The 19,557-nt window shown below is 51.5% G+C and overlaps 1 protein-coding gene across 2 annotated transcripts in view; it reads left to right on the top strand.

Moving 5' to 3' along the window:
- Positions 1 to 19,557, top strand: part of SDK2 (sidekick cell adhesion molecule 2) — a 317,714-nt gene that overhangs the window by 240,155 nt on the left and 58,002 nt on the right. For both annotated transcript variants that reach the window (XM_074388917.1, XM_010342476.3), the window contains exons 19-28: positions 6,719 to 6,914; positions 7,104 to 7,202; positions 7,647 to 7,838; positions 10,074 to 10,195; positions 11,192 to 11,301; positions 11,435 to 11,585; positions 14,806 to 15,043; positions 15,888 to 16,003; positions 16,663 to 16,852; positions 19,204 to 19,302. In XM_074388917.1, the coding sequence (XP_074245018.1) occupies positions 6,719 to 6,914; positions 7,104 to 7,202; positions 7,647 to 7,838; positions 10,074 to 10,195; positions 11,192 to 11,301; positions 11,435 to 11,585; positions 14,806 to 15,043; positions 15,888 to 16,003; positions 16,663 to 16,852; positions 19,204 to 19,302 (1,513 nt within the window). The remainder of the gene's footprint in view (positions 1 to 6,718; positions 6,915 to 7,103; positions 7,203 to 7,646; positions 7,839 to 10,073; positions 10,196 to 11,191; positions 11,302 to 11,434; positions 11,586 to 14,805; positions 15,044 to 15,887; positions 16,004 to 16,662; positions 16,853 to 19,203; positions 19,303 to 19,557) is intronic.

Here is a 19,557-nt window from a genome sequence, read left to right as displayed (position 1 = left end):
TACAGTGAGCAGAGATCACATCTTTGCACTCTAGCCTGAGCAACCGAATGAGACTCTGTCTCAAAAATTAAGAAAAAAAGAAAGATTTCACTTCCTAGGCGGTGTCATGTATCTCTATCAGAAGGCACAAAGTCTGGCTGTCTCTCTTACTGTGAGGTCAGCCACCAACAGTCATCTATGAGCTATCATTTCAATAAGGGTTCTAATATGGGGATAGGCAAATATTATAATTTATTCTTGACTTATTAGCTGAAATGCTTTCAAAAAACAAGAATTTTCCCTGTATCAACTTTTTGGCTACCCAACATTTCAGTTTATCTAGGAAAAGCAGGGTAAGTGTTCAATTATTTTCCCTTACCAATTTTTTGTATAATGAATTGGTTCTGGCCGGGTGTGGTGTATCACCCCTGTAATCTCAACACTTTGAGAGGCTGAGGAAGAGGCTTGCTTGAGGCCCAGAGTTCAAGACCAGCCTAGGCAGTATAGGGAAACTGCCCCCAATCTCTATTCTAAAAAAAAAAAAAAAAACAGAAAAAATAATGAATTGATTCCTTAAATTGTCTTCTAAGGTAACAGATGAGCTTGGGTTGGAGGAGGATATATTTCTGTTTTGTTTGGTAGTACTATTAGATAACTAAGGGGTTTTTTTGTTTTGTTTTGTTTTGTTTTGTTTTGTTTTGTTAACAAATCTGACGTGTTTCAATCCAGTACCATTATTATGCTTATTGAATGGTACCAGGTACCAATTCAATGGTACAAATGGACCATCATCGGCCCCTTCAACTTGACAGTGAGCCCTCTTGACAAGGCCCCGGCAGTCAATTTGGTGTGACAAAATGTTCTAAACTATTATATATGCACCCCCTCACTGCGCCAGGGATCAGCCATTTCTTCAAGGAGTTCTTGTTGCCTTGAGTGAGAAATGATAGTTAGATACCACGATTTCAGCCCTCGCACTGCATTTATTCCAGGAACGGTTGTTGTTTCTAGGCCCCGTTAATGGCTAGCTAAAAAATACTTTCTTTTTATGATACCATAGATACTCACACTTTCAATTCCATTTCGTGATGACAGGCTCTTTAATGACCTCATTGGTCTTTTGTCTATATCTCTTTTGTCGATATTGAAAATCCAGTTCCCACCATACCAGCATTTTGCCCACCTATATTATCCCCACAAACACACACAACAGTTTCAGAATAGTAACATCCACACTGTGATTACTGAACATAGGTTCCAATTATCGCTGTTCTTTCTGTTCCTAAGGTATATCCCTCTAGGGATGGCCTTCGCATTGCACCGCTGAGTCTTTTGAAGTCATTTCTCTCTGTAATTTTGCCACAGCTCAATACTCTATTAGGTTCATTTGCTTCCTTGTAGTTTTGATTTTTAGGGATTGATTTTTTTTTAATTTAATTTTGTTCTGTAATTACCTTGAATATTTACATAATAAAGTCAAATCTACAAAGCAAATACAGAGAAAATGAGCTTCAATCCTTGTCCCCTCGCTCCCCCATACGTCTGATTGCTTTCTGTTTGTTTGGTTTGGTTTTTTTCTTCCGTTTTTTAAATATAAACAAGTACAGACCAGTCGTGGTGGTTCATGCCTGTAATTCCAGCACTTTGGGAGGCCGAGGCAGGCAGATCATTCGAGATCAGGCATTTAAGACCAGCATGGCCAACATGGTGAAATCCCATCTCCACTAAAAATACAAAGAAAAAAAAAAAATCTGCTGGGCATGCTGGCAGGTGCCTGTAGTCCCAGCTACTCAGGAGGCTGAGGTAGGAGAATCATTTGAACCAGGAAAATGGAGGTTGCAGTGAGCCGAGATCCTGCCCCTGCACTCCAGCCTGGGCAACAGAGTGAAACTCCTTCTAAAAAACAAACAAAAAAGTGTAGTAGGCCCTTCCTAGCCATAGAATCCACGTTTGTGGATTCAGCCAATCTCATATTGGCTCTAAAAATATTAAGAAAAAAATTGCATCTGCAGTAAACACGTACAGACTTTTTTGTCATTATTCTCCCCAACAATACAATACAGCAATTGCATTGTGTCAGGTATTATAATAATCTAAAGGTGACTTAAAGTGTCTGGGAGGAGTTGTATAGGTTACATGCAAACACTACATCATTTTATATCAGGGACTTGAGCAGCTGTGGGTTTTGGTATCTGCAGGGGTCCTGGAGCCAATTCTACATGAATACCAAAGATTTGCTGTACATGCATATATTACATAAGCATGTGTGCTCTCCTTTTCAGACTAAGTGACATTGTACTTTCCAAATTCTCCATCTTGATACATACATATATATTTGTGGGGGGTTTTTGTTTTGTTTTGTTTTTTGAGACAGAGTTTCGCTCTTTTACCCAGGCTGGAGTGCAGTGGCACGATCTCAGCTCACTGCAACCTCTGCCTTCCCATTTCAAGTGATTCTCTTGCCTTAGCCTCCGGAGTAGCTGGGATTAAAGGCGCCTGCCACCATGCCCAGCTAATTTTTGTGTTTTTAGTAGAGACAGGGTCTCACCATGTTAACCAAGCTGGTCTTGAACTCCTGACCTCATTATCTGCCTGCCTTGGCTTCCCAAAGTGCTGGGATTGCAGGCGTGCGTCACCAAGCCCAGCCCCTATATTATTATTTAGAATAATTTTGGAGGTCACCCCATAGAAGTAGAGAGAGACATCCCTTGTTCCGTTCGACACCTGTCTCCTCTGCTATCATATGGATTGCCAATAATTTAATCCAGCAGCCCCCGAGTAATAACATTTTGGTTGTTTCTAGTCTTTTACTGTAACTACCCTTTCTGTGGTGAATGGCTTTGTGATTATATCTTTTTTTTTTTTTTTTTTTTTTGAGATGGAGTTTTGCTCTTGTCACCCAGGCTGGAGCACAATGGCATGATCTTGGCTCACTGCAACTTACACCTCCCAGGTTCAAGTGATTCTCCTGCCTCAGCCTCCCAATAGCTTAGATGACAGGCACCCACCACCACGCCTGGCTAACCTTTTATATTTTTGGTAGAGACGGTTTCACCATGTTGGCCAGGCTGGTCTCAAACTCCTGACCTCAGGTGATCCATCCGCCTCAGCCTCCCAACGTGCTGGGATTACAGGCATGAGCCACCACACACGGCCCCTTTTTTTATTTTCACAATATAACTTTGGACTAGATTCCCGGAAATTAGATTGTTGAGTCAAAGGGAAAATGTGTGAATAATTTTACTATTGCCAAATACCCCTCATTCAACTTATTTTTCAATCTTTTAATTTTTAAACAGAAAATATATGATTCAAAAAAAAAAAGTCAAAAATGGTAAACATGTAGCAGAAGGCCTCCATCCCACCGCAGTCTCCCGCCTATGTAGATCTACTCTGCCCAACCCAAAAACTCTCCTCACTGTAAGCGACCACTGTTGTTGATTTCCCACATCTCCTTTCAAGTTGTTTTCTGGGAATCTGTGTATGTGGAAACAGGTAGAGGGAGAGAGACAGAGAGGATTTCTCCGACTTTATTTTTTGAGACAGAGTCTCACCCTGTCGCCCAGGCTAGAATGCAGTGATGCCATCTTGCCTCACTGCAGCCTCCACCTCCTGGGTTCAAGCAATTCTCCTGCCTCAGCCTCCCAAGTAGCTGGGATTACAGGCGCGTGCCACCATACCTGGCTGATTTTTGTATTATTAGTAGAGATGGTGTTTCACCATGTTGACCAGGCTGGTCTCGAACTCCTGACCTCAGGTGATCCGCCTGTCTTGGCCTCCCAAAGTGCTGGGATTATAGGCATGAGCCACTGCGCCCAGCCTGACTTTTATTTTTTAACTTTAGTAGCTAGATGCCATATACATCGTCCTACACTCTCGACCCTATAGAGTACTGCCTCCACCAGGGACAGGAGACATTTTGCCTGCTCCTCCCTGCAACCCAGCAAGACAGGTGTTTCTATCCGCTAGAATAGCCTGAAGCTCAGACTGCTCAGTGACTTCCCCTGAGTCACACAGCAAGTGACAGAGCTGGGTTCAGGTTCAAGTGTGCCAGCTGTAAGACTGCCCTCCCCCAACACCCTCTGTTAGCAGCACTGCTGTTTAGTTACAGGGCTTGACTCCCTGGGCCTCTGCTCTCTAAGTGGGAACTGTATGTCCCAGGAACCCAGGTCCAATGCTCATTCCCCAGAACACACCAAAGCCTGCTCAAGGGAGCCCCGTCTGCTTAGAATCTGAGACTCAGGACCTAGTAGGGTCAATCAACACTGAAACTGACTCACAAGGAGAAGGCCCAGAGACATCATAGAGAAACACTCACCTCAGCAGCTGTGTATACCTTTGAGAAGCAGAGGTCATCATGAAAGGACTCAGGGGCCACAGATGGAGTCAGCTCCCAGTAGGTCCACATGCAAGCTCCTTCACCTTCCTGAACCTCGGTGTCCTTTTCGGTAAGAGCATAGGACAGTGATTTCCATCTATTCCTCATTGGGATGATTTAAATTAGGCCAGGCACATGGGAAGAGTGCAGCCGGTGGAAGCCCTGTTGTGTGTTGAGCTGAGCACTAAAGTTGCATCCCACAACCGTCCTTTAGGGTAATGAAGAATGCAAAAGCAATTTTACTCTCCCTCCCGGGACCTGAAGCAGGGAGGCCTCTTATCCCTAAGCCGCCTCCTCTTCACATGCAGCGGGAGAAATACAAGTGGCTCACGTCCCAGGGTAAATATTTTGAAACAGCCACAGGAAGCCGTGGCCCTGCTGCCATCTTGGATTCAGGCGTCAAGCTGTAGGATGCTGAAGTCAACAGCATGACTCCACAAACCACACTCCCATCATCCTGTGCCCTTGTGCACGTCCTCTGGGTCACTTTTGTGGGTAAGGCCCGGTGATACTGTTTTAAGGCACCTGTAAAGGCACCCTTTTTCCTTGATTTTTTTTTTAAATGGTAGGGATTATAATTGGCCTAAGCCCAATAAAATATTTACCCAGATCTTATACTTGCTGGGTAACACGCCACACAATTAATTCTAACAGCATAATTAATTTGAATTTACATTAATTAAATTAAATTAAAACATTAAACTTGTTTCTTAATCTACTCCAAAGAAGTTCGGCAACATAATTGCTATGAAACAAGATAATCGAAATACGGAGGATATTTAACATACTTATTAAATGCCACTTAGTATTTCTGTTTAGTATTTTGAGGGTCTAATTAGTGTCTAATTAACTTGCTATAGGCTATCTTTGCACAATACCAATTAAATTTCAAAACATCCTTTATAAATACACAGCCATGAAGAGGAGAAGATTAAGCATTGTTATAGGCGTGAGTTAATCGGGAGACATTGGCGTGGCATTGTTTTATATCTATAAATACCCGTGCTTATTAAAACTCATCAAGTGTTGCTTTTCCCCATTAACTGCTATTTAATCAACTTCAAATAAATGAGGAAATCTCTGAAACCAGCTGTCATTATTGGAGACAGATGAAGGGCCCAGAAACAGAAGCGTGAGGTGAGAGCAGGCGGCGAGATAAGCAGGAGGGGCGGGGGCCGGGTTCGATCTGCAGAGTGGGGATTAGCGAGAACTTGAGGGATTTTCAGCTAGGACTTTCTTGCCGATGCCCCCCATCTACTACTTGATATTTAAGATGGAAATCCCAACTTAGAAGGAGTGTAAGAGGACAATAATTACCCACAAACTGAACTTCCCAGCTCTGTAGGAAGCAACCCTTGGCGAACTCCAATGAGGAAGCTGCCCCAGCTCACATGGGGCAAGATGTAGGAGCTCAGGGCTTGGAATCCCAGAACCAGCTTCCCCCTACCTGTGTCAGCCTCTCTGAGCCTCAGTTTCATCATCTGTAAAATACAGGGTTGGGCTGGGCACAGTGGCTCACACCTGTACTCCCAGCCACTTTGGGAGGCCGAGGCGGGCAGATCACTAGAGACCAGCCTTGCCAGCATGGTGAAACCCCATCTCTACTAAAAATACAAAAAAAATAGCCGGGCGTGGTGATACACGTCTGTAATCCCATCTACTCCAGAGGCTGAGACGGAGAATCGCTTGAACAGAGGTTGCACTCAGCCTAGTCCCACTGTACTCCAGCCTGGGCAACAAAGTGAGACTCTGTCTCAAAAAATATAAATAATAAAATAAAATACAGGGCTGGGCTGGGCACAGTGGCTTACACCTATAATCCCAGCACTTTGGGAGGCTGAGGTGAAAGGACTGCTTGAGCCAAGAAGGTAGAGGCTGCAGTGAGCTGTGCTCATACCTCTGTACTCCAGCCTGGACAGCATATTGAGACCCCATCTCAAAGGAATACAGGGCCAGCTTCATGAGTATGCCACCTGTGCAGTCGCGCAAGGCCCACGTTTAGAAGGACCCCACAGTTAGTTAAATACTTTGCTTCCGTCATCTTAAAATTCTTAGTCATTTTTGAACAAGGGCAAAATTTTCATTTTGCACTGAGCCTGCAAATTATGCAGCTGTTCCTGGTGAAATGCCTCCCTCCTGGGTCTCTGTGGGAATCAAGTGACAGGCGGCTCCTGGGAAGCACCCAGCATGGTGCTTTGCATGAAGTCAGTGGCTCAAGAAGCGGAGAAGTGCCCCAAAGTGAACCCTAATGTCCCGCGGTTCCCTGCACTGCCTGTCCCTTCCCTCGGAGCAGCCGGTGGGACAGAGCTCGGCCTCTGGAGCCTTCCTGCTGCCCTGTCTGACTTGCTGGCCTCTCCGCAGCTGATCGCCTGGGAGCCGGAGCAGGAAGAGGAGGTTACCATGGTGACCGCCCGGCCTAACTTTCAAGACAGCATCCACGTGGGCTTCGTGTCTGGCTTGAAGAAGTTCACCGAGTACTTCACCTCGGTACTGTGTTTCACCACGCCCGGAGATGGGCCACGCAGCACCCCGCAGCTGGTGCGCACCCATGAGGATGGTAGGCACCCCCTAGCTCTGCTCTCTCTGCCCCACCCAAGGCCAGGCTAGGCACCCCAGAAAGAAGGGCAGCCTGGTCTTGTCTCCCAGGCTGGGGCACCCCCAGATCACCACAGGCTGTCTCACAGATGGTGGCCTCTCTCTGACTCTAACTGGCCTTGTGGGGTGGGGGGGTCCTTTTGGGGTGCAGTGCCTGGCCCTGTGGGACACCTGAGTTTCAGTGATATCCTGGACACGTCGCTGAAGGTCAGCTGGCAAGAGCCAGGAGAGAAAAACGGCATCCTCACAGGTAGGCACCACAGCGTTTCTGAATCAGAGGGCAGGACTGGGCTGGGGAAGGCCAGAGCTGGTCCATCCCCTGCCTTCCAGCTACTTTTCACCCAAACCCTTGAAGCCAACCCACTGTTTCTTAGAAACCACTCACAGGAAGCCCTCGGTACCTCCACTTCATTACACATCCCAGAGTCTCCAGCCCCACACCTTCAGCCACAGATCTCAGTGACTGCCGTGATGACTTCCTGTGTGTCCCCTGCAATTCCCTGAAGTGGTGGCATCCCACCAAGGCTACACCTGAGACCCAGGGCAGGACCCCAGCAGCTCCCACCTCCCGTGGCCCCATTTCTCCCAGTGTGGATCTAATTGCCAACCTAGTGGAGAAGTGAGAAGGGGAGTAGAGGGTCAGGCCAGCTCGTGGCCACAGCCGAGCTCATACCAGCACGGGGGCTCTCTCCAGGGTACCGGATCTCCTGGGAGGAGTATAACCGAACCAACACCCGTGTGACCCACTACCTGCCCAACGTGACCCTGGAGTACCGTGTCACCGGCCTCACTGCGCTCACCACCTACACCATCGAGGTAGCCGCCATGACCTCAAAGGGGCAGGGCCAGGTGTCGGCCTCCACCATCTCCTCCGGGGTGCCCCCAGGTAAGTGCCCACTCTCAGGGCAGGACTCGTGGAGTTCTCCTGAGCAGCATCCTATTCAAGAGGTCCCTTGTCAGCCAGGCACGGTGGCTCATGCCTGTAATCCCAGCACCTTGGTAGGCCAAGGCAGGCAGATCACTTGAGGTCAGGAGTTCCAGACCAGCCTGGCCAACATGGCGAAAGCCCGTCTCTACTAAAAATACAAAAATTAGCCAGGTGTGGTGGTGCATGCTTGTAATCCCAGCTACTTGGGAGGCTGAGGCTGGAGGATCACTTGAACCCAGGAGGTGGAGGTTGCAGTGAGCCAAGATCACACCACTGCAGTCCAGCCTGGGTGACAAAACCAGATCCTGTCTAAAAAAGAAGAAAAAGGAGGCCCCTTGTCTTTCAGGAATACCAGCGTTTTTTCCACGGGCTCTCCCCTTTCCTTGTGCTGTGTGGGTCTGGATCCTCTGAGAGCAAGCCAGATTCCTGGGATTCCAGGCCTCTGGACGGGGGCTCCCCTGGGCCCCTGCTGCTTCCTCCCACAGCTCTCAGAAAGGCAGAGGCCCCCTGCCTTGTTTCATTTCCCACCAGTCTCTCCTGTCACCCATTTCTCACCAGATTCCACACCAGGCAATGGTATCTGTGATTCAGGGGAAGAATTCCCACTGTCATCCACAGTCCACCTTGGATTCCAGCATGTGGAAGGGTTGGTTGGGAGGTGGCAGAGCACAGTGGGAATACTCCTAGGCCTGGTGCAGAGAGCAAGCTGAGGTCCACTCTCAGCTCTGCTTCTGCCAAGCTCTGCAACCTTGAGCAAGTTACGTGTCCCCTCTGTGCCTCAGTTTCCCCATCTGTATATATGGAAAGTTGGACCAGATAGCCATGTGGTCCCATCCAGATCAGTAAGGCAGTGCTTGTGTGAGCTGCTGGCATCCCTCCACCTGAGCCTTGGCCAACCCCCAGTGATGATTACAGACAGCTGTGCTGGCAAATACATATGTAATGCTCACGGGGGATGGAGCTAGGAGCCTTGTACACATCGACTCATTTTATCCACACAGCAATCCTGAGGGAGGTGTTGTTATTATCATCTTCATTACCAAGGAGAACATGGACGCACAGAGAGGTGGATAACTTGTGCAAAGACACACAGCTTATATATAAGTAGTGGAGTTAGATTTAAACTCATTCTGACTCCAGAATCTGTGCTCTTTCTGTTCTTCCTGAGCTCCAAGAGCCTCAGGATTCCTGGCCAGAAAATAAGCTTCCTCCTGCCCCTACCCAACCTTCCCGCCTTCCTGAGCTGTAATTAGGTATAGGATGTGTGCAGGGGTCTGTGCGGATGGAGGGGAGGATTGGTCCCGTTTGGTTTCTCTCTCAGCCCAGCTTGGTTTCAATGCAGCTTTCAGCTTCGTTATGAGCACCTCACTCCCATCCAGAACTGCCAGGAAGAAGGAGCCATCCCGACCCCTGTTTCCTGGTCCCGAGAGCCTCCTCTTAGCCCTGAGAGATCCCCCTGGGCCCCCAAATCTGTCTCAGCCTCCTTGTGACCTTGGTCACTGGATATTGGGATCACCACCTGAGATGTTGCTCACCACCACAGTGATACAAGCAGGCTAGGGATGGCCGCTGGCTGCTTTCAGAGGGCAAAATGCAGCCAACTGACCCAGACCCTCTGTCCGCTTTTATTCCTAAGAGGTTCTGAGGTAGCATACTGTGGATAATTAACATGGTTAAGAGACTAGTCATACAAATGATAAAAGCTTTAGGTTCCGGGCCCAGAATAAACACTATTAACAGGTAATTCCCCTTTGATCTCCCCCTGAGAGGACCATCCAGCACAAAGTTTACATGAGTAAACAGAGTAGAGACACAGGGATGTGGGGTAAACAGGCTTAAACTGGGGAAAGCCTCTTCCCTAACTTCGTAAATGGACTGGCCGACTGCATTCAGCCTGCCCCAGTAAAACCCTTCTGCCTCCCAAAAGGTTTGAGACTAATCTATGACTTTTCCCAATATATCTTTAATATTTTGCCAGCCACGCCGAGTAAATATCAACGCCTCCTGGCAGGAACGCGGTCCTCCGTAAGATGCAGGAACAGACTGCGGGTGGAGTGAGGCCGTGGCTGTGCTTCTCCTCGGACATTTCCAGGAAAAGCGTGACACGCAGCCTGCTCCGTGCCCAAAAGTCCTGTTCAACATGGAGGGCCATTCTCACCGGATCTTCTTCCCCACCCTGTTCTCCTTTTCCAGAACTGCCAGGGCCCCCCACCAACCTGGGCATCTCCAACATCGGTCCCCGATCTGTGACCTTGCAGTTCAGGCCGGGCTACAATGGGAAAACCTCCATCTCCCGCTGGCTGGTGGAAGCCCAGGTAGGGCAGCACTGGGGCCTGGGCAGCAGCCCCCAGCCAGGGCACCCCGTGCTCTTGAGTGCAGCATCTTATGTGTATTCCAGTCTGTATGAATTTTCATGTGCAACTATCAATGGCCCATTATACCCCAAATGCTCACACTTCCCAACATTGTCTCCAATCCCCTGCCCCTCACCTGTGTACAGGAAAAACACACACACACTATAGTCCCCTCCTGGGTCTGGGGGACCTAGAAAAATACCTAGTTTCTGGAATATAAAAACACCAAGGGCCAGGTGCCGTGGCTCATGCCTGTAATCCCAGCACTCTGGGAGGCCAAGGCGGGAGGATCACAAGGTCAGGAGTTTGAGACCAGCCTGACCAACATGGTGAAACCCGGTTTCTACCAATAATACAAAAATTAGCCGGGTGTGGTGGCGCTTGCCCGTAATCCCAGCTACTCAAGAGGGTGAGGCAGGAGAATCACCTGAATCTGGTAGGCAGAGGTTGCAGTGAGCCAGGATCATGCCACTACACTCCAGCCTGGGCAACAGAGCAAGATTTTATCTCATAAATAAATAAATTAAATGATGTATATATATAATCAGCCTTGGCTGCACCCTGGAATCATCAGGGGAGTGTTCAGAAGTGCAACACTTACATCCCACCCCAGAAACTCTGATTCTGACGTAGCTCGTTTGAGGGGCAGCCTGGGTCTCTGGAAGTACCCCAGGTATTTAAGAGAAACCTGGGCTGCTTGTTAAAAGCACAGATTCCTGGGCAGTGTCCCAGGGATTCCGACAGGCCTGGGAATATGTTGATCACAAGCATCCTGAGGGACGCTAGGGCAGGAAGGCTGAGTCACACTTGCAGCCGTGTGTAGGGGCCTGCAAAGATGGTAGCCCCATTTGGTGCCCTCCATGAGCCCTGGGATCTGAACCAAGTCCTTTCCCGCGTCCACTCCCTAGGAGCTGGGCTCAGAGCACCCTGTGGGCCTAAGGTCCTGCCCTTTTCCAGGTAGGTGTGGTCGGGGAGGGAGAAGAGTGGCTGCTGGTCCACCAGCTCTCCAATGAGCCTGATGCCCGATCCATGGAGGTGCCTGACCTCAACCCCTTCACCTACTACAGGTAACAAGACTGGGCCAGGGAGGGGACAGCGGCCCCACGGCTGGGGGTGGGTGGGGGCGGTGGCCCAGACTGGGACAGGGTTGGGAGCTGGGGTCCTGCCCTTACCGTCTTCCTCATCTCTCCCCCACCCCAGCTTCCGTATGCGCCAGGTGAACATCGTGGGCACCAGCCCCCCCAGTCAGCCTTCTAGAAAGATCCAGACTCTGCAGGCACCCCCTGACATGGCCCCAGCCAATGTGTCTCTGCGCACAGCCAGTGAGACCAGCCTGTGGCTACGCTGGATGGTGAGGCTCCCTCCAGGGCAGGGTGGGACCCCTCCATGAGCTCCAATCAGGGCCTCCCGGACGGTGGTCCTCAGAGTTCCTACAGCGCCTTTCTCTTTTCTTCACTTATCTGGTTAGTTGCCCGATCATCAGCATCTTAGCCAAATGAACAAACGCCCCCCACGAGAGGAAGGAGTTAAAAAATCCCGTATACTGAGCACTGCCCCGTGCCAAGCATTTTACATTTTTTATCCCATTTGATTCTCCCAGGAATCTTACAAAGGACACATGATTATCCCAGTTTACAGCTAAGAAAACTGAGGCTCAGGGAGGTTAAGAACTTGCCACTGGCCACACAGCTCCCAAGCGGCAGGTCTGAGGTTCAGGTGCCACTGTGGCATTCAGAGAGTGTGCCCCAGATCAGGGCCGTGGGTTGAGGGTCATGACCCTGGGCTTCTTCTCCTCCCAGTGCTGTTTGGACAAGCCTGTGACCGCACAGTGATCCTGGTCCCTTTTTTTTTTTTTTTTTTTTTTTCTTGTTGCCCAAGCTGGAGTACAATGGTGTGATCTCAGCTCACCACAACCTCCGCTGCCTGGGTTCAAGAAATTCTCCTTCCTCAGCCTCCTGAGTAGCTGGAGTTACAGGTGCTAGAGGCGCACAATCACACCCGGCTAATTTTTTACATTCTTAGTAGAAACGGAGTTTCACCATGTTGGCCGGGCTGGTCTCGAACTCCTGATGTCAGGTGATCCACCTGCCTCGGCCTTCCAAAGTGCTAGGATTATAGACGTGAGCCACCGCACCCAGCCCCTGGTCCACATTTTGCAGATGAGGAAACTGGGGCAGCAGGGAGGTCAGATAACTTGCCCAAGGCCTCACACATCCTCTCACGTGCTTTCATGATCAGCAGGGCTGAGGTGCCAACCCAGGGAGTCTGTACCAGCAAGTCCACAGCCCTAACCATTGGGCACACTGCTGTCTCATCCGCCAGAAAACAGCAGAGGCCATTTCTCCCCCAGGCGCTCTGCAACATCCTTTCCCAGCATGGGTCCCACAGAGCAGCCATCCCAGGCGGCGCTTGGAGCAAACAAGAAATTCTTAGACAAATAAATGACCGCATACCACAGCTCCGCAGAGAAGCCAGGAACACTAGCGTAGCAAGAGCCCTCTTGACTCTGTGTAACCCCTTTCTTTCCATGTAAGATCCTACTAATTGCACAAAACACAACGTGCAAACACACCACGCTGTGAAGTCATTACTGCTGTTTCCACGTGCAGACGGCTTAATTTTAACAGTGGTGAAAGCACTTGGCACCGTCCGTCCTCGATAAATATGAGTTACTAATTGCAGTTCCCTTCCCGGAGTGGCTGGCACCTAAGCAGAGCTGCAGGGCTGCCTCGGCCCAGCTCAGTGCCCCACGCACAGTGTGGCATGCCCGCCTCCTGCCCCTTCGCTCCTGGGCATCCCCACCCCGGGCTGGCTCCCTGCTTCCTTCCTGAATCTGGCTTTAAGGTTTGCCGCTACTAAAAGGTTAGAGTCTGATGCTGAGGGCAGGGGCTGCATGGGGGAATAGAAAGGCAGTTGCCAAGCAGTGGAGGGCCCCGGACACCTCTCAGCCCACACTTAATGGTGCGTGGTCCATTACCTTTCCTTAGCAGGTAAGGGAACATGCACTTGAGCCCCATCTCCAGCTCTCAGGCCCATCGATTGCTATCTTAATGGTCTCTGGTCGGCTTCACTAAATGTCTGCAGGAGGGAGGGCATATGGAGTGAGCAGGGGAGGTCAGGGCCGAAGGTGAGGAGTGGAATAAAGTGGGTCAGCCTGTGGTGAGCCTGTGGACTGCGGGTCCTCCAGAGCCCCTGGAGAAGCAGAATCAGGGCAGGTGAGGGATGGAGATGCCCCCACTCCAGCTCTGTGCCCTTCAGAAGAGTGGAGACCAGGCCCTGGGCTCCCCTCCCCGTGCTCACGCCCCCACTCTCACCAGCACTGTCCATTTCACCCACCCAACCTTGAGCCAGAGACCACAGCCCCACCAGCCTAGTCTGAAGATCCAGCAAAGAAATCTGACTTTTCTTTGAGATTCAAACAAAAGGAAGAGGCTGGTTAGGTTTGGTGGCTTGGAATCCTGGCAGTTTGGGAGGCCAAGGCGAGCAGATGGCTTGAATTCAGGAGTTTAAGAACAACCTAGGTAACATGGTGAAATCTCGTCTCTCCAAAACTTAGCAGGCATGGTGGCACATGCCTATAGTCTCAGCTACTCAGGAGGCTGAGGCAGGAGGATCGCTTGAGTCCAAGAGGTTGCGGTGAGCTCAGATGGCACCATGGCACTCCAGCCTGGGAGACAGAGTCAGTAAATAGACCGAGCGTGGTGGCTCACACCTGTAATCCCATCACTTTGGGAGGCTGAGGCAGTTGGATCACGAGGTCGAGAGATCAAGACCATCCTGGCCAACATGGTGAAACCCTCTCTCTACCAAAAATATAAAAATTAGCTGGGCGTGGTGATGTGCACCTGTAGTCCCAGCTACTCAGGAGGCTGAGGCAGGAGGATCACTTGAACCTCAGAGGCGGAGGTTGCAGTGAGCTGAGGTGACATCACTGCACACCAGCCTGGAGACAGAGCAGACTCTGTCTCAAAAATAAATAAATAAATAAATAAATAAATAAATAAATAAATAAAGGAAGGAAGGAAGGAAGGAAGGAAGGAAGGAAGGAAGGAAGCTGAAAATGCAGCAGGAGAGACTGAGGTTTGCTGGACAGAAGGATTTCCTGACTGGCAGGTGCCGCATGCATCTCGCTCTCTGCCCACGCTCGCTCCTCCAAAGGCAGGCAAGAGCTGAGACCAGGTGTGGCAGGCAGTTAAGTACGTGCTGGCAGCAGGAGTGACAGAGGTAAGCAGCAGAGACAGCAGAGCCAGAGGTTACGGTGCTTTCAGCGTGTCGGACAGACAGCCTTTGCGGGTCTCCTGACTCCCTTGGCAGGGTAGTAGATTTGTCACATACACAGTAGAGAAAGGATGCTGCTTCTCCATCCTCCCGGCAGGAAGATAAGAGCCCATCAGAAACACAGTCACACAACCTAAGCCACACTCGGGTGAGAGAGCCTCATGTGGACACTGACCGGGTGACTGTGAGATGGACAGCCTGAGGGCTCCCTGGAGGAGGGGGTACCAGGGCAGTTCTTCCCTGCACAGGGGGGCCTGGCTCACAGCAGCTTCGCTGCCCCTGCCCTGATGCAGCCTCTCCCGGAGATGGAATACAATGGGAACCCGGAGTCCGTGGGCTACAAGATCAAGTACAGCCGGTCAGATGGGCACGGCAAGACACTGAGCCACGTGGTGCAGGATCGTGTGGAGCGGGAGTACACCATCGAGGACCTGGAGGAATGGACAGAGTACCGCGTCCAGGTCCAGGCCTTCAACGCCATTGGGAGCGGGCCCTGGAGCCAGACGGTGGTGGGCAGGACCCGGGAGTCAGGTACCCAGTCGCCCTGTAGCCTATCCCCTCCATGGTCTCTGTGCCCTCAGGGCTATCGAAGGGCTTGCCAGTCTGAAGCCGTTGTTCAAAAACAGCCTGAGCTCATTTCCTCTGCTTGTGCTCGGTGTCACAGTGATGTTCCTGTGTCTCCCAGCACCTGCCACTTCCCTGCACCGAGCCTGCTCTTCCCATACTCCCAAGGGGGGGTCGGAGTGACCCCGTCTCTGCAGGAAGGGGGGCCCTGACTCACAGGGCCCTGCACAGGGGCAGGGACGGCTAGGTAGTCGCCACCATTCACAGTGCCCACTTCCCTGCCCGCAGCTTTAACCCTGTCACCCAGCGGTGCCTGAAAGACCCCAGTGGAGGGATCGGGGAAAGGGTTAGCTCTCAGAACATTCCAGAATCACTACCAGAAGCTCCTAGGGGCCTGCTCGGGGGACCACAGAATATGAGCCCAGCATCCAGGCAACCCTTATCCATCCACACGTAGTTCACTGCTCTGTGGCTTTTTCCTGGCACCCACAAGCAGCTTTCCTGGGTCGCCCTGGTCCCTCCCCCAGCCCTCTCTAGTGCTAGCAGGAAATGCAAGCTCATCTGATCCTAACCTGGGCAGAGAATCCTGCGGGCAGGCTCATCTGAAACCGGAAGCAGCATCTGCAGCATTCCAAACCCAAAGGCCGCCTTGGTGGGATGGTTTGCAGTTTGGGGACCATGTGTGCCATGTTTCTTCCATAGAGAGGCCACATCAGGCCGGCCCCTCCCTCAGCCCCCTGTCCTGGTCCATGTCCCTCGCACGGTCAACATTGGGTCCTGAGTGCTTTCTCTCTACTCCCTCCCCCCACAGTCCCCTCTTCCGGCCCCACCAACGTGTCTGCACTGGCCACCACCTCCAGCAGCATGCTGGTGCGCTGGAGCGACGTCCCTGAGGCCGATCGCAACGGACTTGTGCTGGGCTACAAGGTGAGTTCTGGAATCCCAGGAGGTAGGGTCCCTAAGCTGGCCCCTGCAGCCCCTCCATCCAAGGGTCCTTGTCCTTATCACCCTCTGGGTCTCTGCCTCCTAGAGTGGATACAGGGAACGCAGGTGGTGTCCTCGCCAGTGGTCACCATGGCAACCAGGAGTCATCCCTTGGGTGGGGAGGCACCCAGAGAGCACCCAGGTCCTAGAGCCACTCCACCTCTTCCAGGAGGCCACGCCAGATGCCCCCAGCCTCATTCAGCTCTCATGGGCCCAGTTTTGACTTTCATTATCTTCTAGAATTCCTTTTAAAGCTGTGCCCAGCTGCCTGGTCCAGCCCTGGGCTGGAAGTTGGGAGACATGAGTTGAAGTCTCAGCTCTGCCACTGCTAGCTGTGTGACCTTGCAGAAGGCACACCCCCTGCCTGGGACTGTCTTCCCACCTCCATGCCCTCTCAGGAACCTTCTCACTCTGTGATTGAGTCCGTCTTTGTGCCTCCCAGCCCTCCGGGTACACTAGCTTTGCAATTACCCCTGACCCTTGGGGCCAAGTCACTCTGAGGAGCCCGAGTCTACCCACCCCCTCCCTGGGAACGAGGCTCAGGAAAAGTGCTGATGGGTGAGACCCAGGCCCGAGGCCCTCACCTGTGCTGGCCATGACAGGTGATGTATAAGGAGAAGGACTCAGATGCCCAGCCCCGATTCTGGCTGGTGGAAGGTAACTCGTCTCGCAGTGCGCAGCTCACCGGCCTGGGCAAATACGTGCTCTACGAGGTCCGGGTTCTGGCCTTCACTCGCATCGGAGACGGCCGCCCCAGCCACCCTCCCATCCTGGAGCGGACGCTGGATGACGGTGAGTCCAAACCCCAGCAAGCCTGGGGAAGGCTGGGAGGGGCTGCCCTTCCTCCTGCCCACCGGGACTTGCCCTTCTGGGATCAGGCTCTGCCCCCAGGGGAGCCATGGCCTCAGATGCCTCCTTTAGGGACAGGTCACTCAGAGCTACCAGCCCCACTGCAGGGGATGCGAGCTGTAGCCCATGTGTTCCTGAGGACACCGTGGAGGCGGTTTGACATCGGATTCAGTCTCTTGGTCTCTCTGTGAGACAAGTGTGCAGAACAGGGACTTTCACCAGTTTTAATTTACTTTTCTGTTTTCTTTCTTTCTTTTTCTTTTTTTTCTTTTTTTCTTTTGAGACAGACTATTTCTCTGTCCCCCATGCTGGAGTGCAGGGGTATGATCTTGGTCCGCTACAACCTCCACCTCCAGGGTTCAAGCAACTCTCCTGCCTCAGCCTCCTAAGCAGCTGGGATTACAGGCGCTCGCCACCATGCCCAGCTAATTGTTTTTGTGTGTTTTTTGTTTGTTTGTTTGTTTGTTTTTTGAGACAGAGTCTCATTCTGTCACCCAGGCTACAGTACAAGATCTCAGCTCACTGTGACCTCCACCTCCCAGGTTCAAGCAATTGTCCTGCCTCAACTTCCTGAGTAGCTAGGACTATAGGTACACGCCACCATGCCCAGCTACTTTTTTTTTTGTATTTTTAGTAGAGATGGGGTTTCACCATGTTAGTCAAGATGATCTCGATCTCCTGACCTGTGATATGCCTGCCTCAGCCCCCCAAAGTGCTGGGATTACAGGCATGAGCCACTGCACCTGGCCTGTTGTATTTTTAGTAGAGATGGGACTTCACCGTATTGCCCAGGCTGGTCTCGAACGCCTAATCTCAGGTGATCCACCACCTCTAACCCCCAACATGCTGGAATTACAGGTGTGTGAGCCACCGCACCCGGCCAGTTTTATTTTATTTTTTTACTACTTTGAGTAAAGGTATGTGAAAGTGAAAGTATATTTCCTGGACACATGAACCTCCTGGTCCTGTTTGCAAAAGAATGTCATCAGCGGGCTGCAGGCATTCATCCCTGTAGCAAAACTCCCCGTCAGAAGCTGACCAATGCAGCCCTCGTCCGCCCCCCACCTCTCCACACACATCGAACCTACTGCCCACCACAGACATTTGCAGGAGCTGGACCAGAGTGCAGAGGGAAGCCCAAGTACCATATGTTTGTATATGCCAACGTTATTAATCAGGCTAATGAACTGTTAAATTAAATATGTTCTATCCTCCTGCCTTGACAGATATACCCTTATAATGACCTAGAAGGCCAGGTTCAAGTGTACAAATCTCAGGCTCAGCGCAGCGGCTGACATCTGTAATCCTAGCACTTTAGGGGGCTGAGGCAGGCAGACCACTTGAGGTCAAGAGTTTGAGACCAGCCTGGCCAACATGGTGAAACCCTGCCTCTACTGAATATACAAAAATTAGCCAGGTGTGGTGGTACATGCCTGTAGTCCCAGCTACTGGGAGGCTGAGGCAGGAGAATTTATTGAACTCAGGAGGCAGAGGCTGCAGTGAGCCAAGATTGCATACTGCACTCCAGCCTGGGCGAGGAAGTGAGAGTCTGTCTCAAAAAAAAAAAAAAAAAAAAAAAAAGGAAATCTCAGACATCTTGTCATTCTGTGCTGGAATGTGGCAACACAGAAGAGTACCCCCTCCCCAGCTGTCCTCCCCCACCCTCTGCCCTGTTCTCTCCTCACCCTCTCCTTCGGCCCACTCCATTCAATCTTCATCTCTACACCTGCAAAACAGCTTCCCCTTGGCTATCCCTGGAGCCAGGGGTACACAGCCTACCCCCAGGAGGGTGGATGTGGGGAACTGGCCCATGCAGCCCCTGGAACCTTAGGGCGCTCTAGGTGGGGAATTCCAGGATTCCAGAGCAAGGTCTAGAGAGCAGACTGGTGCAGGCTGGGGGTGGGCATTTCCATTGCCCACGGCCACTTCACGCCATGGTGGAAGGAAGTCAGAACAGGACCCTTTGATGCACAGACCCATCCATCCAGAGCCCCCACGCCCAGCTCTGAGGGCAGCCTAGTTCTGGGGCGTGTATACAGACAGTGAGCAGAGAAAGCTGCAGCCTCGGGTCTCTGCCAAATAACACCTATTTTGAGGTCAGAAATCCCCATTGGTTCCGTGTTCTTGATCCTGGTTCCTAACACAGTGCTGGGCACAGGGCAGCACTCCACAGAAATTCACTGACCTGAGCGGCCCCTTCCCCTCCACCCCGCCGGGCTGCTCTGCCCGAGCGGGGCTCATCCCCAGCTGAGCGGAGCCTCACGGGTCAGACTCTTCTCCTTTGCTCACTCCAGTCCCGGGACCACCCATGGGCATTCTGTTTCCGGAGGTGCGGACCACGTCTGTGCGGCTGATCTGGCAACCCCCTGCTGCCCCCAACGGCATCATTCTTGGTAAGCCTCTGCCCTTCCCATGCCCCAGCTGCAGGATGGAGGGGGTCTGAGCTGCAGAGGAGGCCACTTCGTTACTGGCTAGAGGGAGAGTAGCCCCAGGGAGCCTCCACATGCCCTCTAAATTGGGATCTGGGTGTTAGTCCTCCCGTTAGAAGTTCCAGTCTGTAAGATTCTCTTCTGGAGGGTGAGATCAAATTTCAAGTCCCTTAAGGGTCATGGGTTGGCTTTGCATCCCGGAATGTCCCCAGGCCCCAG

The sequence above is a fragment of the Saimiri boliviensis genome, chromosome 17 (assembly GCF_048565385.1).
Source record: "Saimiri boliviensis isolate mSaiBol1 chromosome 17, mSaiBol1.pri, whole genome shotgun sequence".
Taxonomy (NCBI): Eukaryota; Metazoa; Chordata; class Mammalia; order Primates; family Cebidae; genus Saimiri; species Saimiri boliviensis.
The sequence above is the reverse complement of the archived record's forward strand: the minus strand, read 5'-3'. Positions and strand labels throughout refer to the sequence as shown.